The 25,824-nt window shown below is 41.6% G+C and overlaps 1 protein-coding gene across 16 annotated transcripts in view; it reads right to left on the reverse strand.

Annotated features, from left to right (window-relative positions):
• KIAA1217 overlaps positions 1-25,824 on the reverse strand; it is a 373,099-nt gene that overhangs the window by 189,375 nt on the left and 157,900 nt on the right. For 14 of the 16 annotated variants that reach the window (XR_014316991.1, XR_014316992.1, XR_014316993.1 and 11 more), the window contains exon 1: positions 694-1,503. The exons of the other annotated variants lie outside the window; for them this stretch is intronic. Coding sequence is in view for 11 of the 14 variants with exons in the window: in XM_082754186.1 (XP_082610312.1) it covers positions 694-763 (70 nt within the window). In the remaining 3 variants the exon portion in view is untranslated. Of the gene's footprint in view, positions 1-693; positions 1,504-25,824 lie in introns of those variants that run through there. 16 annotated transcript variants of the gene reach the window in all.

The following is a 25,824-nucleotide window of genomic DNA, read 5'->3' on the forward strand; positions in this document are numbered from 1 at the left end:
GATGGGTCTGGTCAGACCCCTGTTTTTCAGACCCACACAAAAGAACTATGTTACCGATGGCTTTTTTTTTTCTCCCTATTTAGGTACATCTTTTAAGTGAAGATTTCCTTGCCACTAAACATAAGCATACAGATACTGATGCACACGACTTGCACTGCCCAGGATTTTAACCTCAAAAATGGCCAAAAGAGTGCCAGACAACGCACCCCCACAAGAAAACAATCAATAAATTAAGTTCTCTACACAGTGTTTTCTGGTCCTACACGTTCCTAAAGCTGTGTGATTTTCCCAAACCACACGCACTCGACCGCAGGCTGCTCATTTTGTGGGCAGCAAAACTTCTCAGGTGCCTGCAGGGAGCACACGCAGGTGCTCCAGGACTCCTGGCAGCGGTGCAGATCAGATCGGGTGCTCCCCACGCCGCCTGAGCGCTGCGCTCCACGTGGGCTGCCCCACGCAGGACCCAGTGGCACAGCAGCGGCTGGGCGACCACGCGTGTAAACCACGCCGGCTACGCTCCGGATTCGCTCCGGTGCAAACCCCGGGGGATTTCCAGCGCGATCGGCCGCGAAGCCCGGCTCCCCCCGTGACAGCGAGCTGGCAAAAGGGAGGAAAGCCACGCTTCGACAGCACGGGCGGTCCCGAGGGGCACGGCTACCCCTAACTCCATCTCCGCCCGCTGCTCCTACTCACCCTTCATCTGCCTGCCGTCTGCGGAGCAAGCCCGGCACGGCTCGGCTTTCTGGCTCTCCTTCTCCTCCATTGTCCCTGCCCACCGCACGCAGCCGGGAAGTGCAGCGCCGGGGCGAGCGGCGCCAGGCTGGGCCGGTAACGCGGCTCACAGCCCGGCCCGGCTCAGCCCAGCCCGGCTCGGCTCGGCTCGGCCCTCCCGCCCCGTCGCGGAGCCCCCGCACGGCCGGTGGGCGGCGGGGCCGGGCGGCTCCCCCGAGCCCTCCTCCGGCCGGGCCCCAACAGGTGACGGGGCTGGGCTGCAGGCGAGCCCCGCGCCGGCTGGCTGCCCGGGAAGCCTTCTGAGGGGGGAACATTGCAGGCGTGATTACAGGCCCGAGCCTCCGCTGGAATCCGAAGCCGAAGCCTTTCAAATCTCCGTCATGGGACAAAAGGCTTTCCACCGAGTGTTGTTTTTTTTTTTTTTTTTTTTTTTTTTTTTTTTTTTTTTTTTAAGCTCGTAACCACCGAGCCCACAAGCATTCCTGATAAATGCTCCTCTGTCTTTCCTAGCGTCTCGTTTGAAAGTAATTCATTATACGAGCGCTTTGAGGTTTTGTTTTCGGCGGAATTCTTTCAAGCTGCTCGGAGAGTGAATTAGGGAAAAAATCAAGATAGAGGAATTCAACTTTAGCGAAGCCAATAAAAATGAATGGTAGCAATATGTAAGCAGGGGCTTGGGTTTAGAGGGATTCTGAAGCCTCAGTAGCAAAGCATAGAGAAACACGTAACTAATTCTTTTTTGGCAGATCAGAAGCAGGAAGTCCGCCTGCGAACCGATAGATCCACCGGGCTGCGAGGCAAAAAATAATGTGCCTGAGAAGAGTGAGATCAAATCCCACAGATTCCATCAGATGCCACATGTGTTGATTTAGTGGAGAATATCGGGCCGAATTAGTCTTTTGGGATCGTAATACAGAGTTAGAGAAGGTGGAACAAACCGGGTGTTGAGTTACAGCATCAAGACCGGAAAGTTTATCCACAGACAACTTCTGAAGTAGGTTAAGAACAAAGCATTACTGAGGTATTACTAAAAATAAGCAATTTCTCATTTAAACCAACCACATACTGCAACACCAAGTAACAGTTAATATCTCAGATGTCTTTTTAAACTGACCTAGCATAATCTGGTCTTCCAAGCTTTCTCCAACACTCACTGCAGTATAACATCAGCTAAATTGCTTGAAATGACCTCTCAACCACCCAGTCCAGGCAGGCTAGGAAAATTCTCCTACATTTCCTACATCTCTATCTGGCAGAAATGTCACCCTGTCTACTTGGATTATTAAACACAGAAATGTTGTGTATATATATAAATTCAATACAGAAGCTCAAGGAAAATCACTCTTCTCGTGCCCCAATCCTCCCCTGTCCAGACAGAAAAATTGTGTGTATGAATTACTATCAACAATTAATAAATGCAAAGAACTATTGTTCATTAGATCAGGCATGCGTATTCTCTACCACTTAACAAATATTTATTTTGTTTCTTAACAATTAATTTTATATTGTCTTGGAACCTGGCAAAGGTCCCAGAAATCTGGCAGGGAAAACACAGAAAAGATGAAAATACAATCTAAACATTAGCACTGCTATTTAAGGCCTGCAGTACAGTGTTCCCAACAGAATACTCCTTAAGTTGCTTTGCAGTATTAAGAAAACAGTGAGATACACATTGTATTTAGATACTGTTTTTACTGGCCTTGGGTTAATCTCTGCTGATTCTGATTGGGAACTATTTTAGGATGAGAAGTGATGTCCAGCCAGCCTGTTTATCTGATGTTGCCTTTTGTGATATTGAGGAATGTGCCTTTAACACCGAGGTTTTTTAGTCTGGACAAGTGTTACAAGCCTCTTGCAAGTTATACTCAGCCAGCTGGAAGGAAAAGAGGACTCATACAGGAATATAATGCGTTGAGGGATCACTGACCACCACCTCCTTCAACAAATAAAAAATAACTCAGAAATCCCTGATGGGAAAAGAAAGCTAGTACAGTTGCAATGTGGAAGCTGTACTAGGATATCACCTGTAGACAGGGCTGAGAAACTGACAGTGAAAAAAGTGAGGGCATTGAAAAAGGCCTACCCATGAAATAATGCAAGGGAAAGCACAGAACATACTTGGCTATGAATGCCTGTAAGTAATCAAGGCACTTCTGTAGCCTTGAGTGAAAATGGTGTTAGCTCTGGAGATCAGTATGGTTTTTACCAAGTGTCTTAATAAGACTAAAACATCAGTGCACAGTAGAACTTTAAGGAAGCTTTGCCTTCATCCAAGGTAGGGGAAAAAAAAAAAAAAAGAAGAACAAAAAACAAACAAAACTAGAAAATGATTATTAAATAAATAAGATTAATTAAAAATATAAGATTATTAAATAAATAAATAAATGTCAGAACTAACATACCTGCTTTAAGCCAGCACTGTTAAGTTTCCACAGCCAAGAGCACACAACAGAGAGCCTTGTGACCTGTAATAGTGCATCCCTTTACATGTCTTACCAAGCAGCCAGGTGCCCCTTGGGATGGTGGCAGAGATGGGGACAGCTTGTACAAACCCATGGTCTGAAACCATCGCTGCCTAGGCAGCAGTAAGGTGCTGCCAATGCTGGGAGTGACAGTAGATAATGGTACTGCTGATGCTGTTAAGGGACCTGAGCCACACAGACCCTTGAAACACAGAGGTGATCTAGGAGAGATTGCTTATTTGGTTGTGGATGTGTGACTTGTAAAGTGGGTGCCACTGCAGGAGAACTACCACAGCTACAGAAGTAGCCTCTCAAACAGGATTAAAGAACATTGCCAAAAAGTGAGACTAAACATGGCATGCTTCAGTATCATCAATATTGAAAAAAGGAGCCCACCCAGCCTCACATAATCACCTCAGCTGCTGCTCAGGATGGCACCATTCATGAAAAGAACAGTCAGGACAATGCAATCTCAAACCATATTCTCTCTTGAAGGAAGTTCTTGGTCCCAAAGTGGATTTAACTACCATATGTCAAGGCCATTCTTTAAGGTGTTACCTAAATTTACTTAAAAGAATTAACGAAATTCCTTTAGCAGCTGAGAAACTGGAGACAGACAGAACCATTATACTGTTAGGCTCAAATAGAGAGCTACATAGCACAACTGCTGGGATGAATCACCACCACCAAGTTAAATAAACTTGATTAACCAGTTCACAGCACGCAATCGGGATTTGTTTATCTGTGGGATCAACAATAACAGTAGTTCCTTTTAATTACTCTGCTCAGATCTGGACCCATCAATATCAAAACAATGCATGGAGAACAATTGCTAACAGGATCTGCTGTTTTAATTGCGCTCAAAATTAATGTCCCAGAGCGACTTAAACACTTCTGGTTTTAGCATGTGCATAAAAGGAACAATTAACAAATACCGGCTTCGCTCAATTAGTAAAACTCATAATATACAACAATGCCTTTATGTCTCTAGCAATTATTCATAGCTAAAAAAAATAGGAAGTTAATTATTAATAGTTAAATCAGAAGAAGCATCCCATAATTAAAAACCTATCTCAGTGTCCATGTGAAGTCACGTAGCTGCTGAGAAATACATCATGAATGCTCCCAGTATGAAGCGGCCTGGTACTGTCTAGCCTGCAGTATCCCAGAAAGAAAACAAATATTAGACCTGAAGTGGGGAGGCTTAAGAAACTAAGCACTTCTCTATTCTCCTCTGTGCTCAGGGAATTCACTTCAGTCCTTGGTGTGGTCTTTCCATCCTTAATAACTAAAATAAACTCCTAAAAGAAAGGGACTATGTTCAGATACGTATATTATCAAGTATGATATAGTACTAACTTCTAGCTCATACAAGAGAAATGTAAATAACCACAGGTCTATCCATATGAATCCATGCAAGTAGAATCTAGAGGTAAAAAGGTTTATATTACCTTAAGAGTAATTGCCTAATAATTTGGTATTGGGTATCAGGGAAATCAGATTTTTTAAGGCAGGGGGTAGGAGAGGCTTTGTGATCATTTAGTCTCTTCTGCTTTGCAAGGGATTTCAGTGAATTCGTTCCTATTTCAAGTCCAAGGATAATGGTTAATCTGTTAAGTGGTTAAATTAAAGTTAAACAATTGGATTTGATTTGAAAATTTACAATGACAAACTATCTAATACAACCTCTAGGATTACTTGTAGTGAAATAACTGTCGCTGTTAAAAAATTGTGGAGTTTCAGTATTCGTACTTCATACTTCCAAGTTCAGTTACAATTTGTCATACCTATGAGGGAAAAAAATTAGCTGGAAGAGTGAAATTGAACTATTCCAACTGAAGCAAACAAGAAAATGATTATGAGCTTCTCTATACATCTCCACTGCAGGCTTAAACCATGTCTTGTCCAACCTACAGGTTTCAAATCCTTCAGAGAAGTTCAGAGGCTGACAGTGGTGCCAAATTATATGATCATTCATGAAAATCACAGGCGTCACCACCACCAGCCTTAATCACTAAAACAACTATTAAAAAGAGTCACTAAGAGGTTGAACATTTGATATTCAGGCAGAAGATGCAGTCATCTTTCCAATTCCATCTCAAATTGGGCTCTGGGGAGCAGCACTAATCACCTGTCACTTGACAGCAATGAACTCGCAATTATGAAGAAGGATGCAGTGTCCTAGCCCACCTCCAGCTGAAAAGGCTATTAAGTGCCCTACACGTCGTCAAGTACCAGAGCATCCTTCATTCACTTGGAAAGATATTCTACTCAAGCTAACAACTGTCACACCTGGACAGCTACATCATGTGAAATAGGTTAGTTTTTCTGCTTTCCATGTTTTATTATTGTTTCCTTCATCCTCCTACAATTTTTTAAATAAAAGAAAAGGTCTGGAAGCAATAAACACTCGTGCATGCCCTAAATCAACCTGAGGAAAAGGACTGTGGTCATCAGGAAAAAAGCACTGACATTCAAGTGAGGTAAAAAAATGATGGTTAGTCACCTTTACCCACAGCTATATCTCTCTTTCTGATTTCAGACAAGAAGCAGCTAACTCTAGATATACTTTAACATGACTTACCCAAGGTAAGAGAGCTAAATAGACATCACTACACATTCTGACTCATGTAATGCAACACCTTATCTCAGACTTTTTACCCCATTACTGCCATCCCACCACACTAACACCGGTATTAGTGCATTGCTGCAGAGCAGCTCACTTCAAACTGAAGACCCTGGCACGCTGCAGCTTCACGCCTGCCAGCCTGGCCAGCTCTTTGCACGTCACATTTTCCATACAGTATCACCTATGGTAAAGAATAAGAACAGCCTGCAAACACTGAAATAGAAAATATGAACATCTGTTTTTGTAAGGTACCAAACAAACAACTCCATGAGAGGAAAACGTGCCTTACATCTTGGAAATTTCAATAACAAGAGTTTAATCAAATAAAAAGCAGTATGTGGGTGGGAAGGAACAATGTGGGGAATTGTTTCTGAGGGAGGTGGAGGAAAGGAGTGGAGAAGGTCACTTTTAAGTCCATCTGCTCTATATTCAAATTCAATTTTTCCCCAGTGTAAAACACTTTGGTTTTGATAAGTTCCTTTTTGGATGAATTCACTCAAACAGCTCTGGTGAGAGTTTGGATTCAAACTGGTCCAACTTTTCAGCAGTGCCAAAACAAGAGACAATGCCTGAAACACTCACTATTGCTGGTTTTGTGGGTGTCTGCAGGATCTGCTCATGAATGTACAAGATAACAGGTTTTAGTGATCAAAGGTATTGAGAGATGCTCTCTGTAAAGTACAATTATACTCAAGAAGAAACATCAGAGATCCTTTATTTCAGATATTACCAAATGCATGAGTTTACAAGATTGTCAGGAGACTGCTTGAATTAATAAGAAATACAAAGTTTACTCTGATGGAGTCTGGGTCTAAAAATAATGTAATTGGTGAAATTATGTTGTGATTATCTTTCTGACTTGCCTATCAGCAGGCAATTCTGATAAATATTATACCAAAAAGAATGGTTTAACTAAAATAATTAGTAATTAATGATTAGGAATTAACATAATGGTAGCAGTATTGCCAACCTGCAGCATTCACACAATTCACAATGGTGATTTTTTCTTTAAAGTTATGTGTTTGTTTTTGCTTTTGTTTTTTTTTTTTTTTCTTTTAGAACAATATTATATTTGTTGGTCTTTGAGCTGTACCCAATCATATATTCTTTTATTCTTCCCACAGTGTTAAAGGCAATAAATATTTTTTTCTACAAAACTCATACTAAAATCATGGGGCAGAGCAACATGATTGCCATTTCTCAAGTTGGACACTTTTAATTGTTCTTACATGTTTCTCCCTGAACCCTGCCACAAGTGCAACACTACACAGAAAAAAGAATAAAATAAAATAAAAGAGGTAAGAGAAACGGGATAAATTGTTATAGCTTTGTTTCTACACAGATCCAATTTCCAACCCAGTGTGGATGGTTACAGGTTGTGCCTTAAGCCATGCAGCCCCAGTGGCTCCTGTCTGCAGGGCTCTCGTTTGCATTCTTTGGAGAGCACCACTGCTGAGTGCAGATGTGAAAGCAGAATGCCAGTGGGAAACTTCCTCCTACTTGTAAATATATTAATGACCTCTCGACACCGCATACATCCCCTTTCCTGAAAAGTGCCTCCCTGACCTTCCCAGACCATGCTGATGCTACCACTAAAACAGCTGATTAGTAAGAAAGCAATGGCAGCTCACAGCAGAGGTACTCCTGCTCCTCCATCCAATCTGTTTTGCTGGGAGGCACACTTCTTAATTCAGGTACACGAAACCCCTTTGGTATTTAGGATTTCACAGCTTTGGGGCAACAGGGACCATTTGACTACCTTGTCTGACTTCTCATCTGTCACAAGCCATTGCATTTGATGTGGAATCCTCACACAAAGTCCAAGAGATGAACAAGACCTGAGATGAACATAATATTGCTGATCTCAGGAGCTGCAACTGCAGTAGTGTTTGTTTCAAACAAGAATGTGCTTTTGAAACAAAACCCCACCAGACCTTGTGATGAGATCTACTCAGATGATCAGCATAAGACAGTAAAGAGCATCAAGCTCCACAAACCTGGAAAAAAATCTGTCTTCTGCCTTAAATTTCATGAGCTAGACATCCACCTTAAAGCAAAACAAAACTATCCTAAGCTCAAAGCTGTGGCACACACATCTAGCCACTGCCTCCAGCACAGACGGTCCTTTATGCATGAAAGAAACCCAAAGGGAAAAAGAACAGCATCTCAGAACATACCTAGCCAATTGTACATGGAGGGGATGGAAATCCTCCACGCCTAACATTACCAGCTGAAAGGTTGAAATCCAACAGTTGATTAAAATCACTGTCTATAATACAGAGCTGTGAGTGTTAAAAGCATGTTATCTGGGGGCATTTCAGTGCTTGGCCCATGGAGGCAGCTGATGGAGCTGATGGCTCAGACACTACATCCAGCAGCAGCAGCACTGCTGTGACCTTCCACCCTGCACCAGCCACCACAGTAAATGCAAACCTTGTAGCACCAGGCTACGTGGCTTCTCAATACACCCACTTCCATTTTACAGACTACATTATGGTTAATTGACTGATGTTTAATTACCCTCGCTACTAAGAAATTGCTTCTTATTTCTTCAGGGTAAACTTGATTTAATTCAAGTTTCCATTGATGGGACCTACTTTTCTCCCATCGTCAGCCAGACCAACCAGTTCTGAAGGGCTGGTGCTCTGTGACAAAGCCACCTCACAGCCTCCTCTCCATCAACTGAGCTCCTGAAAACATGCATTAGTCTCACTTTTAGTCTTGGAAAACAATCTTTTCCTCTCTTCTTTTCACTTCTTTCTAGCGTTCCTATCCCCTAATAGAGCTGGCAGGATTATCAGAGACTTTGATTTATTTTTGAATTTAATGTAGTAGCGGTAATAAATAAGTACATAACCCAAATTTACTTCAGAAAACAGCAGTGCTGCTGAATGTTTGGGAGACGAGCAGAGTGCCCTGGGCTACGTGCACAGCCACAGCTACCTCCTCCCAGAAAGGGAGAGCATGCTCCGGGGCTAGCAAGGGCAAACCGTCCGAGCACCAAGTGAGCTGTAGTGACACAACTCCTGTGTCATATCCTATTTCTCCTACAAGGGGAATTCTGCTCCTTTTGTGCAGCACTCGCAGAAGATAAAAAGGGAGAAGAAGTAACAATGATCCGTCTCATCAGGCTGCAAAGAGGCGCGCAGAATTGCCTGAGGTGAAGTGAAGAATAAGCAACGTCAGCACAGAAAGGTGTCATACAAGGTTTAAGCTTATTCAGAGGCAGAGCCTCCATCTCTCTCATGAATAAATACATAACCCAAGACAATTTAATTCCAACTGTTTTGTAGCACTTCTTACAAAAACTTTTCAAATAATGTAATGGCTCACAGGTGAGCTCTCCTCTGACAACATAAAATGACACTGTATTAGTTATCTGCCTCTACAAATGTGCAAGTCTGCACTAAGATATACAAATATCTCTCATAATATAGCACATGCCTATACATGCAGCATAGCTGAAGATAGGGAACAGGCAGTAAGTAGTGACAGGTTTTCTTCACTCCAAAGGAAAAGGTTATTAAACATTAATTGGTAACAGACAGGTTTTACTGCATATGCATATGCTCCAATACTCTGTATTTCTAATACCCACCTTATCTACAAAGCATAACTTTGTGAATTACTTAATTTTTTTTAATTTTTTTTTTGATTCTCATACTATGGCCTTAATCTTTCATAATTAACATAACAAGGTCAAGTGATAAATTCACATCCTTTTTTCCCCTCTTTTGCTGCTTTGCTCTTGAACAGCCATTAAGAGATAGTACTCCAAGCTTGCAGCTGGAATGGCATCTAAGTCCTTGTATCAGTTGGATGAAATTCTGGGCAAAGTGCTTGAAGGAAAGAAGTATTGAAATCTCTTTGACGCAAGATGGCAATATTACTTACATGCCCCAGTTTCAGTTTTATAAGCTCCCATAAATCCTCTCTCACAGCAGAGAGTAGCACAAGAATGTCCTTGGAAGAGGGCATTAGGAAAGCAAAGGATGAGTTTGCAACCCATGAGTAGTATTAATTCAATGCTTTTTTTTGTGCTCTTATACCAAGACTGCTCCCTCAAAAAAAAAAAAAAAAAAAAAAGCCTTTTTTTTTTTTTCAAGGAGACTTGGTGTAAGAGCTCAAATCAAGAACAGCTGGATTCCAGCAAAGAATCTCCATATGGAACTGAGAGGGAAAAATAGGTACTGAGTGGCTGTCCAGAGAAGCAAAGGTCTTTCCTGGACCCTTGAGGTCATCTGCCTCTATAGTAGCATTGCACAACTCTTAGTCTGCAGACTCTAGGAGTAAATAAATGTAAGTGCAGAAGATGGTCTACAGAAAGGAAATTAAGACAGATGGGGTTACAGGTCTGACATCGCTGGAAACACCTAAATCAACTCTGAGTAGTGTTCCAAAGGAGAGCTAAGTGCAGCCAGAATATGCAGACTGGAAACCAGAATTATAGGGTAAAATGCTACAGGCAACAATTACCAATCGCTTTCCTTTCCCAGCCATAAAACAAGGTAATTTGTTTTCCCCACTGTGCGTGGAAAAAACTGGGTGGTCTTCTGACTTCAGGAATCTGAGAAACATCCCTCTGGAGGACAAGGCCACAACAGGCCTTATGGCAAGCGTGAGGCCCTTTTTCAACACTGCCTTACACTATACTTGATTTTAGTCACGGGCATTAAGACTGTGGTAGAGCTTTGCAAGTCATCACTAAATACCTTTTCTAAATAACTCTACGCAATTCTCAGGGGTGTCTTCAAGACATGAATAAAGCCTTAGTTGTTGAAAGGTAGCATGTTTTCGGTTCCTTGGCTGTCTTCATCAGCATGGGGCTGCCATGCTGTAGGGATTCTTCATTTGGTAAAAGACTAATTCCCCTTCATCCTGCAGAAGTTGTCACCAGTTGTAAGAACACAGCAGCTTCATGTGATACATGACAAGTAACTGTGAATTCTGAGGTTATTAGTTCACCGAGGGAATGACATCTCAATAAAAGATAAATATAAAAACTCAATCTCCTACAGACAGTTTAAGAGTCTTTCTTTCACCATCTTTTTTTTAAAAAAAAAAACAAAACAAAACAAAAAAAAAACTTTGAACGTGTTCTTACACATTCACAGTTAAAAAATAATTAAAAAAAATCTTTATATCTTCAGACCCTTCTTAAATAATGTTCATCTAATAACACCTATGCTCAGAACCAGGCCATTTGATGTGTGTTTGTGTATTAAAAACATAATGGGGCGTTCAGTGTTGCAATTCAGCTTCTTCTTCCAGTAAAAGGAAGAAAAGTGGGGCAGGCACCAGGCTGAAAAGCTTTCTGAAAGCTGCAGCTGCAGCCAACAGCTGAAATTTAAAATCAGCCATTATTTTCTCTCCTCATATTGTGGGCTCTGCCACAGTTTTCAATAAACCACAAATTCAGCCACAGAGGCACTATCACTCATTATTTTCTTTTGCTGATGGAGCTAAAATAAGAACCATAAACACTCTTCCAGACTTCAGAAAGCAGTGTATGTAACTCCCCAGCAGGATCCTCAACATGTTGCATGTGGACAATGTATTAGGCAAGTAGCAAAACCCAAACAGGGTTCTGTGAAATTAGTGATTTAATGTTGCAGAGAGAACCTGAAACTGAAGATCATATGGGGCAAAGAAAGCAGAAGCAGAACTGCATTTCCATTTCCCAAGCCAGTGAGAGAACAGACGTGATCTGCAGCAGATACCATTTGCTTGGATTTCTACAGGGCATGTATCAACGCCTCTTAGTAAAGAAACAAAGACAAGAGATCCTCCCATGGATTAAATAAATAAATAAATAAATAATAAAGATAGGAACGACTGAGCAGGAATAAAAAGACAAATTTCCTTAGGGAGGGAGATTACCAGTGGCATCACACAGAGAAATCTGCATTGGTCCAGGCAGCCACCAACATTAGTTAGCTGGAAAAGGCAAGAGCTTGGAAGAAACTTCACAAGATTCACTGACTAGGCAGTAAAATGATAGATGAAATTCCATGTAGCTAAATGTGAAATGATGCACATTGACTCTGAACAGATTATTACCACTCAGAAAGAGAGTTTGTGGTTATAACCATTTTGTGAAAATTTCAGCTCAAATCTCATTAGTGATTAAAAAAACAAGTATATGTGGGAAAACGTTAGGAAAAGAATAGTGAACAAGATAGATAATGCCATTATGCTACTGTACAAATCCACAGCCTACCCACATTTTGAATATTGCATGCAATTTTAATTCACTCCAGGTCAAAAAAGATATAGCAGATAGAGAAATGCCAAGAAAAAAGGTGGCCTGGATGATCAAAGTTGTGGAACAGTTTCTGCCCAAGGAACAACTAAATAATGTAGGACTCTCCTTTCTGAAAACAGATGAGTCAAACATATGGATGAGGTCTATAAACATGAGTGACAAAGAGAAACTGAATAGGGAAAGACTGTTCATTGTCTCTTCCAATACAGATTCTAGAAGCATCAAATGAGACAAAGTAGGCTATTGACTCAGAAGCATGTAGATGTGAATATTAATTTCACAGAGCACTATGGCTCAGTGATGGGACTTGATGATCTTGAAGGTCTTTCCCAACCTAATGATTCTATGAAGTACTGGTAAGCTGGGGAACTTCTTATTGTAGGACACTTGAGTTGCTGAGTTTTCAAGAGTTTAGAATTAATTAATTATTTATTTTTAATTAACACATTAATGGAAAAAAAAATAATCCATGGAGCACTCTTAAAAACAAAAGTGCCATCATCATTTGTGTTTTTTTTTTTTTTTTTTTTTTTTTTTTTTTTTTTTTTTTCCAATAGTCTATTAACTGTCTATTGGTGGGAGCTGGAAGATATTCCAGAAACATCACTATGTACTCTCCTTGGTCCTGTATTCTTCCTTAGGGAACCATCACCATTCAAGACAGATTTGGGGGCTGGATCTCTTGTCTAACCTTCTACAACTGCTCTTACATTCAGTGAGGTACAAGAAGCACTACTGCTGACCGTATCACTTTGTCATACTTACTAAACATAATGAAACAGAAGCACTAACATTACAACAGAAAAATAACAATCCCAGATGCAATCAAAATGCTCTGCTGTGTAGTGAGAATTGTACGGAAATCTCCTCCTGGAGAGAGGATATGGGAGAGGATGAATGGCATACAATAAATTAAGTCATATCATCTCATCTGTTTAAAAAAAAAAAAAAAAAAAAAAAAAAATGTCCAAAATATTTGACTACACAGGAAGATTAGTGTAGTGGAAGCTAGAGAAAGAATCTGCAGTGCTTCAGCTGTTCCACAGAGGTGGTGGACAATACAGGGCAAATCTTCCATGGCATCTGTAGCTCTGGATAGCACCAAGTGTCAGAAGGCTATTAAACCCTTTGTACAAGGGATCAGCACAGCTTTGGGGGGCTGAGATCATCCTTTCTCCCTCATTAACTCCACACTACAGAGAGGCCACTGCAGAGGACTTTAGGTGCCGTGACTCTGACTGAAGCACAGGGTAGCACCAAGCCACCCTCACCCTTCCCCATCTTTTGGGATCCAGGACCCAGTGTACGGGCAGTCAAAACTTACTTAAAGATCAGTGCACAGTACTGGAATCTGGCAGCAGGAGGTTATTGTAATTCACTCATTTAGAAGAATTAAATCTGACTGTCAGCCCATGCTAACATACACCACCTCTCCATGAAGACGTGTGGAGATGAGCAAGGTCCCCTGAGCTCCTTAAGCTCCCCACCACACGAGCAGGGACTCGGTGGCAGTAACTGAGGTCTGGTTCCTTTGCTCACTGCCTTCCCCCAAAGCAGACAGTGGGTTACTTGGTGTGTGAATCTGCATCCACACAAAAGGGAGGGGGACAGGAGAATTATCTTATCCACTGATGAGTACCTATGCTGCTTTTTCAAAGCTGCTTAAACTGGCCTGTTTCTTGCTGCAATATGAGACAAAAAGAAGGCATCAGATGTTTTGCCCCTGTAGTTCTTTGGAAATTTGCTTTTCATATTTCCTCAGGTTATCAGAGTGTCTAACCACCTCCCTGCCCTCACTTTCCCAGAAAACAAGAGAGCTTTTTTTTTTTTTTTTTTAGTCAGGGGATTTTTCAAGGGCAAAGAATAATACACCTTTTATTAAGCAGCTATGCACAGTAAGAAACTTTTTACTAGCAATTTCTCAAGGAATGTTATGACTGGCTGACTTGAAAGTGGCCTATCCAGAATCTCATTAGATTTTCAAGTACTTTAGAAAGCAATTCTTACTGAATTATCAAACTTACGGGAAAGCAATGACAGTTTCATACCCACAATTATGTACTTCTGTGTTAACTGCAGAAGCATATCAGAGAAGTAAGGAGAGTCATGTGCCTCAAGCTACAGCAGTAACAGGGAACTGCTGGGATATGTTAGAGAAGATTCTTTATAAACATTTAATTTGTATGATTAAATATTATTTTCCAAAATGATGCACATGTGACAGGATACACAATTATGCATCTCAGTGAGTCTTGACCCAGAAAATTTAAGTGGTAAACAAACCACAAAAGCTTCATGGGTGTGGAGCACACATGGGTCATGACACTTTGCATAAGCAACCTCTGCATTCTGCTGCTTGGTCAAAGCAGCCAAGTCTGTCTTCCACTGGAGACTGCAAAGGCAGCTGCAGATAGGCAGAAGCACAGGTTGTTCTAGAGCTGTTTTACCCCACCTGCAATATGGACACTGCAAATAAGAGAAGATCAAGTGTGTGACTTCCCAGCTGATGGGACTTAGATACCACCTGAGAATCCCAGAGCTTCCTTCTTCAAAGGGAAGGTAGCCTGCCTCACCTCACCTGTCCTTAGTCATCAAAAGTACAGGCAGCTGTGGTAAGCCATTCACATAGTAAAGCACAGAGGTAAAATAGGCACTTGCTGCAGATTGTTCATCCTGCTCATTGTAGACACCTAGTTTAAAGGCAGCGTTGGCCTCCTGAGATGTTCCTCCATGGCTGTAAAGCAACACACATGCTGGACTAAATGCACTGATAAGAACATTGATTGTTCACTGGGCAGCTCTCCACAGGAAGCATAGGGGTCTCTTGAAAGCATCTGCACATATGACTCTTTGGATGGTATCACACTTCCCTAAGTAGTTCTACAAATAAAATAATATTCAGTTTTTATTTGGAAAAAAAAGCATGCACTGCCTATACACAGAAATCTTCTAATACTCATAATAACATTTCCACAACATTTTAGACAGGGGGTGATTCCCATGAAGACTGATTTCCTCAAGAGCCAAGCATATAGTTAATCCTAAATTTTAGGCTCACGTCCCTGATTCTCTGTATAAAGACTTTCCAATTTCTATTTTTGCCCAACACTCCGTCATTGCATTCCGCAGCCAGCAGACTAGACAATCAGCTTCTTAAACTCTTCTTTCTCAAAACAAAACAATCTAATGCAGCCCATATTCAGAGGAGACTCTCACCATCGTAAATGCACATTTACAAGGCTGAGGATGGTCTGTCTTTCCCCTACCCTACATTTCTGCTTGCGATCCCATACCAGATGGAGCTGTTGCATGACTCCTGGCCAGGCTTTGTAAAGCGAAGCATGAAGCCTGCTCCATAAGACTTTATGAGCAGTTGCTGTGGCTGTGCCAAAAGAGTTGCAGACAGCGCTTCCTCCTCCGCTGTGACCCCAACCCAAACAGACATTGGGCTCTGCTGCGAAGCATGGGGACCTCAAGTCCATGCACTGCATGGCACCAGGTAACAACTCCCCCTCTCATGCGAAAACACATGAGCACACTTTGACTGCCCGCTTAGCTCCTTCTCCTTTCCTCTCTTGGTTCATCACCATCAACATATTGTGCTGACAAAATATCTTCCATTGTCCTTCACAGCTCCCCACAGGAAAACAAATGGAGAAAAGCTATGGCTCTATGGAGAGGTGAAGGCATGGTTAAATGATCGAGATCTCACAGCTGATGGCAACAGGGCAGCTGGGGTGGCAAGGGGCAGAGGGTTTACAGCCGATGGTTGCTCACCATCAGCCTGGCTACCTAGGGAAGCAAGCACCCACCTCCTGCAGGCATTGAAGCTGCCGTCCCTTAGAGCACACAGCCCAGCAGAAGGAGAGAGAAGTCACTTCCCCTCTTGCTCCTTCTTTTTAAGGCTTGTCCCAGCTTTACATTTTGTGGTCATCAGATGACATGAATGGCTCAATGTCCTGCCAATGAAATACATGCAATTTTGGCAAAACTAAACAAACAGTTTCCTACCATGGAAAGTCCCAAAGCACTGAGCAAATAGGTTGATCTCCACCCACTGCCTGTTTCAAAACTTCCTTTGCAGCTTCAAATTACAGCCGTTTAATGAAAGTAGGGGGAAAGAGATGAACAGAGATGTAAAAGATCCATATTTGTTTGCTGTGGATTTTTTTTCATATATATTTTAAACTCTAGATTCCCCTCATCCTCGGTGGCTCAAAGGAGCCCCTGAAGAAGCCTTGCCACCACCACCAGCACCCCAAAGCCTAGAGCCCCCTGAGGCTGCTGGCCGGGGCGCGGTGCGCTGCTGCCCTCTCCCGGACAGCCCCTAGCCAGAGGTTATATTCCAGGGGCACCCAATTTAGTGCTGTGGCTATCGAGGTCAGCCTGGTGCCAAAGGACAGTGGGAGAGAGGTGCTAAACGTGGACAGGCTGCTCCTACAGGGGTCTGTCTGGTAGTGTGTGTAATATCAGCTCTCCCATGGCAGAGGATACGTAACCAAATTGAAAACAGGCAGACAAACAAAACAGGAACGTTCCCGGCTGGAGTCTGCATCTGGATCCAAAACAAAGTCATCCTTCATGAACCTGAGTGTCCCACTGGAAATATGCTGGGAGAAGTGATTTCTTTGGTGTGCTTACTCCTTGTACCGAAGCACTGCACCTGCTCTGAAGGGTCAGCGTGCTCAGGTTCCCTCTGACCCCGAGAGAAGTCTCTTAGAATTTAAAACTGGGGCTTGTGAAGCCTCATCTAACCTCAACTACTTGTTGCCTTAGCCCATGCAACAAAACCTATCACATGGGATTAAATGCATAAATCAAAGACACCATGGGGCTCAGCAGACAGGAAAGCTTCTACATGTCTCTAGAGAGTGTACATCTGTCCTTGCTGAGTACAGCACCTACTGGCCAGCTAGCTCCTGCTTCAGCCTCCTCCTCCCTAAGAGGTCACCCTGAGCAAAGTGCTTTGCAAAACAACGAGCCTGAAGTCCCATCGAAGGAGATTGCTACTAAGCAAGATCCTCATCTGCAAGAAAAGTTCAAAAATTTTACCAGACCATGATAAGGTCAGTTAGTTGTAGATGCTGTCTTTGAGAAACCTCAAACTGTGATCTTCTTAAACACAGAGGAGCAGACACTCTATACAGCAGGCAAGAAACAACTTAAAATTTCTGTTTTTTCTCTAACATGTCATTTCTTTTTGGGGTTAAGCCTCAGACAGTTGACTCTCACCACAGCCCCAAAACTGGCTAGGCTACAAGAGAATCTGCTGCAAACCAATATAATAAGACTGAATAACCACTTAATCTCTACTTAAGGTCTCAAAATAGGTCTTAAGTGCAAAACGTTTTACTCAGTAAAAATGCATGATGCTTGTTTTTGTAGTTATGCTTATGGTGCATGCAGTCATGCACAGTTGTCATTTTTCACACTCACCACAATTCTGTCAACACGACCAGCTTACTTCTAAAGGAAAGTTCAAGTATTCGAACTGCTCTTTAGTTACTGGGGTTGATGGCTGACTGAAGATGGAAACAAAACAAAACATGAAGTCTAAAACCAAATACAAGCTGGAAAAAATTTGAACTCCTTGTATAAAATACCTGCAGATGGGACATTCTGCATTACTTCTTAATGTTACTGCATTTTCTTTACAGGGATGGGATTAGATTTAAACCTCAAGAATGTATTAGTATTGCCTAAGGAAAGAAATATACCCATAGAATTTTTATAGCTGATATGAAAAAAAGAGAAAGAAAAAAAGCTTCAACTTGGCAAAGTCTTTATATGTATTAGATAAAAGGCTTATAAAACAGATGCTCCTTCTTACAAGCAGCCAAGATCTTCTAATATCCCTACAACTTGTTAATCAACTAACATATGGTACCACTTTAGCAAAACACACCATTCTGATTTTGCATTTACATGGTCTGTTTCCTACAAAACTATTGTCAAGATTTGGCCAGTGTTATGTAACCTAGTAATTTTTATTCCTACATTTTAAATTAATCAATAAGTGCAGAAATAAAAAGAGAAACAGTTTCAATCCAAACAATAAGTGAAGCAGTCATTTTCACAGGGTGTCCAATGATGGATGGATTTCCCCTTACCATGCTGATACTCACCAGTCTATAAAAATTTCTATTTGCTGAAAAGTTACTACCTACAAATTCTGTTGAATATGACTTCAAGACCTTGAGGATCCAATACCTCCAGTTTTAGGGCAAAACTAAACTGTCAGGGCAAAATTTGATGCAGCTTGATAACATCTGCACAAGGTGGTTCCCAGATAAGCATACCCAACTTTAAAAAACAAAACAAAAAAAACCAGCATTAGTAAACTTCTGTTTTACACACATACCAGGTGTTAGGGTTTCCTAAAAAGACACATTTATGTACAATATAATACTTCTAAATTTATACTAAGTAATAAATAAATAAATAAATCTGTCTTTTTCAATGGATCTTATGCACTTATTTAAATATCAACCCCTTATCGGCCTGGCCTAGTCTCTCAGTTTTCTGCTGACTTAATTTAGAAAGAGCAGCCAGGCATTGGGACGGGTTGCCCAGGGAGGTGGTGGAGTCACCGTCCCTGGGGGTATTCAAGGAAAGGCTGGATATAGTGCTAAGGGACATGGTTTAGTGGGTGACATTGGTGGTAGGGTGATGGTTAGACCAGATGATCTTGGAGGGCTTTTCCAACTTTAATTATTCTATGATTCTGTTAAACACTCAGTTGCTGGTCCTGAATAGTCTCTGCCACCCTCATGCCCATGCAGCGCAAGTCCACTCAAAATACCCGCACACCTTGCACAAACACACCGCCACCCAGCCTGGGTGCCAGGCAGGGATTTCTGCCTCTTTACCACCAAATATCAACAGGCCCAACCTGGCATTCCAAAGGCATTTTGCAGACCCTGCTTACAATTCACCCCCCATTTGCCCTGCTCCTGCAACAGTACATTAAACCCAGTGTTTCTGAACTACAGTCAGACAGGGGTTGGTTGCTGTGGCTCTTTCCCCAGCACATTTGGGCTCTGCAACCAGGGCTGGGGCAGGGCAGGGGTATAGGGAGTGCAAAGGTGTGGGGTGCCAGTTGCTTGGGCCTTTGCAGCAAGCGGCAGGAGTGCTGTGCTGTGACACCCTGCAGACAGGGTACATCCAAAGAGCTCCAGCCAGAGCATGGGGGGTGAAGTGAATCTCTTCCAGGATGTGGAAACTGTAAGCAAGAACAAAGAATTCTGGCAGAGAAAGTCTATAAAGCAGTAACACTTGTGGAGAAAGCTTAGGGAGGTGTTTATGTTTTATGTTTGCTGTTTAAGTTAAAGATAGGCAGTTTTGAATATATGTAATATATATGTATATTCTGCACCTTGAGACTGATAGGAGGGCTTGGGTTTGGGACATTTTTCCATGGTTTTAACATTAGACTCAGATGTAGCACAATTTAAAAAACACTTTTAAAGCACTGTCAGATGGAAGCGTGTTGGTGAGCACAGAAAGATGCTTTTCAGCACTTGGAACCACAAGCATTGCAGTTATATTTAAAAGAAGAGATAATTGTAAAATTTCTGAATACCCGAATATACTAAAAGCACCCAATATGTTTTGTGGGCAAATTACCAATTTTCCTACAGGTTTTCCAAAGGCAAGATAATAATGAAAGCGGAGAATGTGAACTCCTAAAATTTGTCAAAGACATAGATTAAAAATTGAAATCTGCACTTTCACTTGCAATAAAACACAAATACCTAAAGTTAAAACAAAATAAAGTGATGTGAAGAAAAGCGAAATTGATAAGTGTTGCAAGGTTTTGCCACCTATCAAAAAATTTTAAAATTCATATAGATAGACTGGAAAGCAATCTGATATTGTCAATTTATTCTTGATTAAACTTTGAAATATCCCACCTGCACGCACAAACATATAAAGTACCCTTTTATGTTTGATAGCATGCCTTTCCCTCTCTATATTGCTGACCATAAATTAAATTATAAACTTTATCAAGAGGCAAAACAATTTCATGTACAGTGTTTGGTATAATTGTCTGCTGAATTCTGGGATGGGTTTCAGAGTAGTATGCATAATATAATAAATGATAATTTAATATGGATTGCAGAAATCCTATCTCAGTTAAATATTTATTTTTCATTAAAATGTAGTAATAATCTTCTTAAAAGGATTCATGAATGAAACTAACATCAACAGTTTCTCATTTTGGCATGCACATCTGACAGATACCTGTAAGAAATCCAAGGAAGGTGATAATGTCTATGGGAGATGAAGGTGAAAACAAGTCCCACCTGGCCAAGTCACAAAGAAGAACATGGGATGGGACGAGACATTCACCACAGGAACGTGTCTCTTCTTGAAGGGTAGCAAGTACATGACAGGGATAGTGTGTGAAGGTGGCACACCTGGGTATACAAGCAGCTTCAGGAGCACACTAACTTCATACCTGCAGCAACATTTTTGGCTTGAAAAGGCTTCCAGCTAATCCTTTGATAAATTATCTGCTGGAGAATGTTCTTCCATCTACAGTTTCTTCTTTCTTTTTTTTTTTTTTTTTGGGGGGGGGGGGGGTGAGTATTATTTTCTTTTGAGTGCTGCTGCACAAAACTTTAAGAAAGTCCCACATTTGCTTACAAAACCTAAGTTCTAGGGGCAGTAAAAAGAGAACAAATGTGAATATTCCACAGTTTAAGGCTTCTGGAGTGCAGAGCCTCTTTGGCATTTGTGTAACAGCTCCCACAGGGGGCCATAAACATACAGGGGCTTTTGTCTTGCCTCTTTGCACAGCTGCTGCCCACAACCTGCAGTGCCATCCGCCTCCAGCATCATTTTGCTTCTGGATTAAGCAGAAAAATAGGTACTACTTGAACACCCCTCTACTTTCGATTAAAGTGAGAGAGAAGTGTGTCTAGACAAACGTTTCCATTTTAATACATTCACATAGTATATCTAGCTCTGCCTTGGGGGAGGTATAGATCGCCCTGCTATTCATACTTAAACATGGCTCTTGCTTCAAATTGTTGAATGAAGTACACTAAAGCAGCCTAAAACGTCTGAAAAGATATGAACATTTCAGATACATAAATGGGCAAAATTATCTGTCTCTCTTACTCCAAGTTCCGGGATCCTGGATAATGAAATGTGCTGCTAATATCACAGAGAGGTACCTCAGCAGCTTAGGCAGATGTTTTGTGATACAAACTGAAGCTCGTCTGCTAGAGTTTTCTTTTCTAAAAGAACATTTCACCCTTCCTGTATCACCAAATTAGTATCTGAGCTCAAAGCTATACACAGTAGCCACGGTTCTCCCACCCCACGTCAAAGAAGATAAAATGTGCTATGTTTGCAATACAATGAAATTTCCAGTTAATAACAAAATGAAATCAAAGATAAAATATATATATTTTTTAACTTACTGAATTATCATCCTCCTCCAGCAAAGCGCTCTGCACCAGCTATTAGCAACAAGAAGGGAATTTCCTCCTCCTCAGACTATTCTTGAAATAGATTGCAGTAAGTCTTCCTTTCCAGCCTCAGCCTTCAATTGCAAAAGGAAGCCACTCTCAATCTACAGGCAGGAACAACCTCACCAACTTTAAAAAACAAAACAAAACAAAAAACCTCCCAAAATTCAGGCCACCACTTTATTAAAGGTCAACATCAACACAGACATTTAAGAAAGATCTCTATGAGTTGTTTTAGAAGACTTCCTACTGCAGAAACCTAAATCATAGCATAATGCTTACTTGCCAGTCCTTTCAAGTCCGGAAGGCTCTTTGTTAAGATCACTTATAATAAGGAAACAAGTTTTCACTCCCTCTGTATGTGTAATCCTGTAAATAAACGAGCAACAGTTTGTGGAGGGCAAGAGTGGACACATTGCCTTTGCCACGAATGCTGAATGAAAATCTGCAGAGCAGCCCCAAGTGCCCTGGCGAGGTCTGGGGATTCACCCCGTGTGATAGGGTCAGCAGTCAGAAAACAAACAACAACAAGGCCCAGGCGGTCACAGCATCCTGACTTAACTCGACTCCAAGCAGTTAGCATTAATAGGCAAGGAAAGGGCAAAATGTTTACCGAGTGGCTGTATGAATGTGCACAGCGTGGAACAATCTCGTTTCTAAGAACTCAATTAAATGGGAGCCAAATCAATAGTTATACCATATGCTAGACTGAGATCAGCACTGTCTACAGCAGTGATGAAAGGTAGATATTAGCCCACTTGTCAGACTGCTGCGTTCAGTAACTGAGAAAATAGGGAGGTTCATGTTTGTTAGTTTGTTTGTTTAAAAAAAGATATGCTATTATCTGTCTCCTCTTCACTCCCTTAGCCTGGACCAGATCCCTTTCTCTTGTAAAGGATGAGGGTTTTGCTCAACAGCTCGCAAGGCTGTCTCTTAGAGTTCCCTCTGTATCAGGATTTTGGCAAAGATAGACTGATCCTGCAGCCCCACTGAAGCAACCTCATCATCACTTAAACTCTTAAGAAGGGTGGAAGGCCAGAATTGTCCCTGCATAGTCCATGCCTTTGCCCTGGGATTTTGATAATGAAGTTTTAATTCTCTGCTGTGCTATGATCACTTAAGCCTTGACATACAGAGTCTCCTTACAAAGACTCTTCTGTGGAGACTGCATTGAAAAAAATCTCTGCATGACTTCCAGTAGCACTGTACGGACAATCACAGGCATCCTCAATGTCTCATGCCACTCTTGAATTTACCAAGCCTTTACTTTTGCCTTTTTCTCAGATTACTATAGATTTGAGAAACAGAGAAACCATGATCTAGGTTTTTATGTATTTATAGATGAGGCAGAAGAATTGCAAGAGTGCAAAAAAGAATTGCAAATTCATCACCTTCCATGGAAACTGAGAGAAAAAGGAAGTCCTTCCTGAGGACCTATTTTGCTCCACCATGATCAGGATCAGGAAGACAGAAGTGCTTTGGACATCTTTATGGAGGCTTTACTCACCATATCAGCAGCCCAGGCTTCTCATTCAGGCACTGAAGTTAGATGACCAAAAGTTGTCCTTGAGAATAGCAGGCTGAACTGGAATTCATCCCTGACTCAGAGTCACAGTGTAACAGAATGGCTTTTTACAATACAGAAATGCAGATTATGGGCAGATGCTCCATCAGTGCGAAAACAGTGATCACAAACCGAAAACAGAAACTTGGAAAAACAAAGCATGCAGGAAATCCAGAAAGAACAGCATTGGAGTTAATATGTCAAAGGAAAGAGCTGAACTCAAAAGATACTCTCTGTTGGGAAAAGTATGGAGAAATACAGGGAAAATATTTCCACAAGTTATCTGGCAAAGAAATCCTCCATTAAGAAGCAGGGAAATAAAGCTGAGTGTGCTTCTGGGAGAAGCACAAAGAGAGCAGAAAAGGCTTGACAGCACATGGCTACCTGCCATCTGATTAGCAGCGAGTGCTCCTACCACATAGGCAGAAGGTATGAAAATGCACCAATATACCCAAGTCCTGTCCTGGGAAGGCACATAACTACACTTCCATTAACACTGGCAGTGCTTGCAGCTCCCAAAACGTCAATAAAAATGGTTACAGATCTATTTGGTTGATGATGATTTTTATTTCATACAAGAAAAAGGAGTGCCGTCTTGGACTAATTAGATTTCCATACCAAAATCCAGGTTCATCTAAATACCAGACTAAATGCTAACAGATGCTATCTTGATTTCATACTTAAAATCCGGCACAGCAGATCCCAAAACAGGGTCCCAAGCTCTGCAGGGCCTGTCGCAGGTTACTCAGGGCATTGCCAAACTGAAATCTCATTTTACAATGTCCAGAAAGCATCCTTGAGGAGGTCAAGAGAGTGCAGTTATCCTCACTATACCCACAGACCGCTTCTGCTTGGAAGAGAGGAGGAAGGAAGGTTGCAGCAGGGATCCTGCTCTGGTGTCCTTCATCCTCAGCCTACTATTAAAAAGGGCAGAAATTTCTGGTAGAGGGAAAAAAGCCTGCCCAGGGCCAGGTGGGAAAAGGGAACTGGCAGTAGCTGGGTCCTCTGTAGAAGAAACATGCAGGTATGATTGGGAAGACTTGTTTCAATGATTCAGCTAAAGCTTTTACCTTGGATACACCATTCTTAAAACTAATGTTTATATTTCTGTTTTTGACAATACTTAAAACACTGAGACCAAAGTATTTTTACAGATTTAATTCTGTCTTCTAGATGACCTGAGCCAGATCCAAGACTTGCCTAACAGTTAGAGGAGGGAAGAGGCTTTCCCATATCTCTCAGCTGTCCAAACCTTCCTTCCTCATGCTTCCCCACCTTTTGGACCTCTGCCACCTGCTGTCCTTGCCATGGTGGCCCAGCTTCAGCAAGGCCAGCAGGAGTTACCCCCTCTCCATTAACCTGCAACCCCAGCACCATCCTGGCAAGGGAAGCTGTGGACAAAAATCTCAGTCAAAAGAGAGTCCAGTGGCAAAGATATGTGTGCTGCTAGTTCTGTGGGGACAGCACAGGACCCAGAGCTTCTCTGGCACAGGGGCAGATTAAGACCACAGGACATGAAGCAGGTACTCAGATAGTTCCCTTGGGTTTAAGCCATTTAAAATGAAGTATGAGCACTATCACCTGTCTCTGCTCCCACTGCCTGGACTAAAGTGTTAGGCACCATGGAGAGGCTGGTAGTAAATCTGATCCTGAAGATACAGCGATTACTTAGAGCTGGAGACTTGGCACGGCAGCAACTGCCAAATGGCAGTAACAACATTCACTTGTTGAAGACAACAACAAAAAAAGAGCACCCTTGTAAACCTACAAGACTATTAGGGGGATATTTGTATAATATTACAATTATTTTACCACGTTAATATACCTTCTTAAAAATAAGGAACATTTGTCTGACACAAGGATGAAGCTCAGATCCAAGAACACAAACCACAGATACAGAAATCTTTACTGAAGCTTCAGGAAATTACAGACAAAACACCTGAATTAGAATAGAAAGGCAGAATGGGCACAAAAGTGGATTACCTTTAAAGGATATAAAAGTGAAAGAGATGTGACCCCTGAATTTATAATAGGAACTGGGGGAAAATATTTGTGCACAGAACTGCACAGTCCTGAAGAGGGAGGATAGACAAGAGAAAAAATGTCTAATTGTAAATAAAATTGATAACCCCAGATATGCCAGGTCTGAGATGGACTAGAATTGGGACTCCTATTATAAATTCAAATACTGTCTCTGAAGAGGTGCCTCCCCGTGTGAGGCACTCGCAGCAAGTGGGGTTGAAAAGCCTAACACAATGGTTAGGCTGAATGCACAGGACACCTGAACCATCCTACCCAGCCGGCAGCAAAAGCAAATCTGTGTTGATTTATTATTACTACTACACAGAAGGTTGCAGTACTGTTATACAAAAAAAAAAAAAAAAAAAAAAAAAAAAATGTGGCAAATATTTAGTGCTCAGAGTCATTAATTTACCTCATGTGTGCACTAAAATACAATTGGAAAACGCATGGCTCCATTTATGCTGTTACTACAAAACTGACAGAAAAAGAGTTCTCTAAACAGAAATATATTATCAGAGGTTGGAAGCAGATCTCAGAGAAAGAAACTCAAGTCTTCAAGGGAGCAAAAGCCTACTAGTGAGAAGTGAAGGAAGAAGCAGTCACAAACATCTAAAAATAGCAAATCCAGTAGGAAGTTCCCCTACAGAGATTTAATCTACTATTGTACTCAG

The sequence above is a fragment of the Aythya marila genome (genome assembly GCF_965140915.1).
Source record: "Aythya marila genome assembly, chromosome: 2".
In the NCBI taxonomy this organism is placed as follows: domain Eukaryota; kingdom Metazoa; phylum Chordata; class Aves; order Anseriformes; family Anatidae; genus Aythya; species Aythya marila.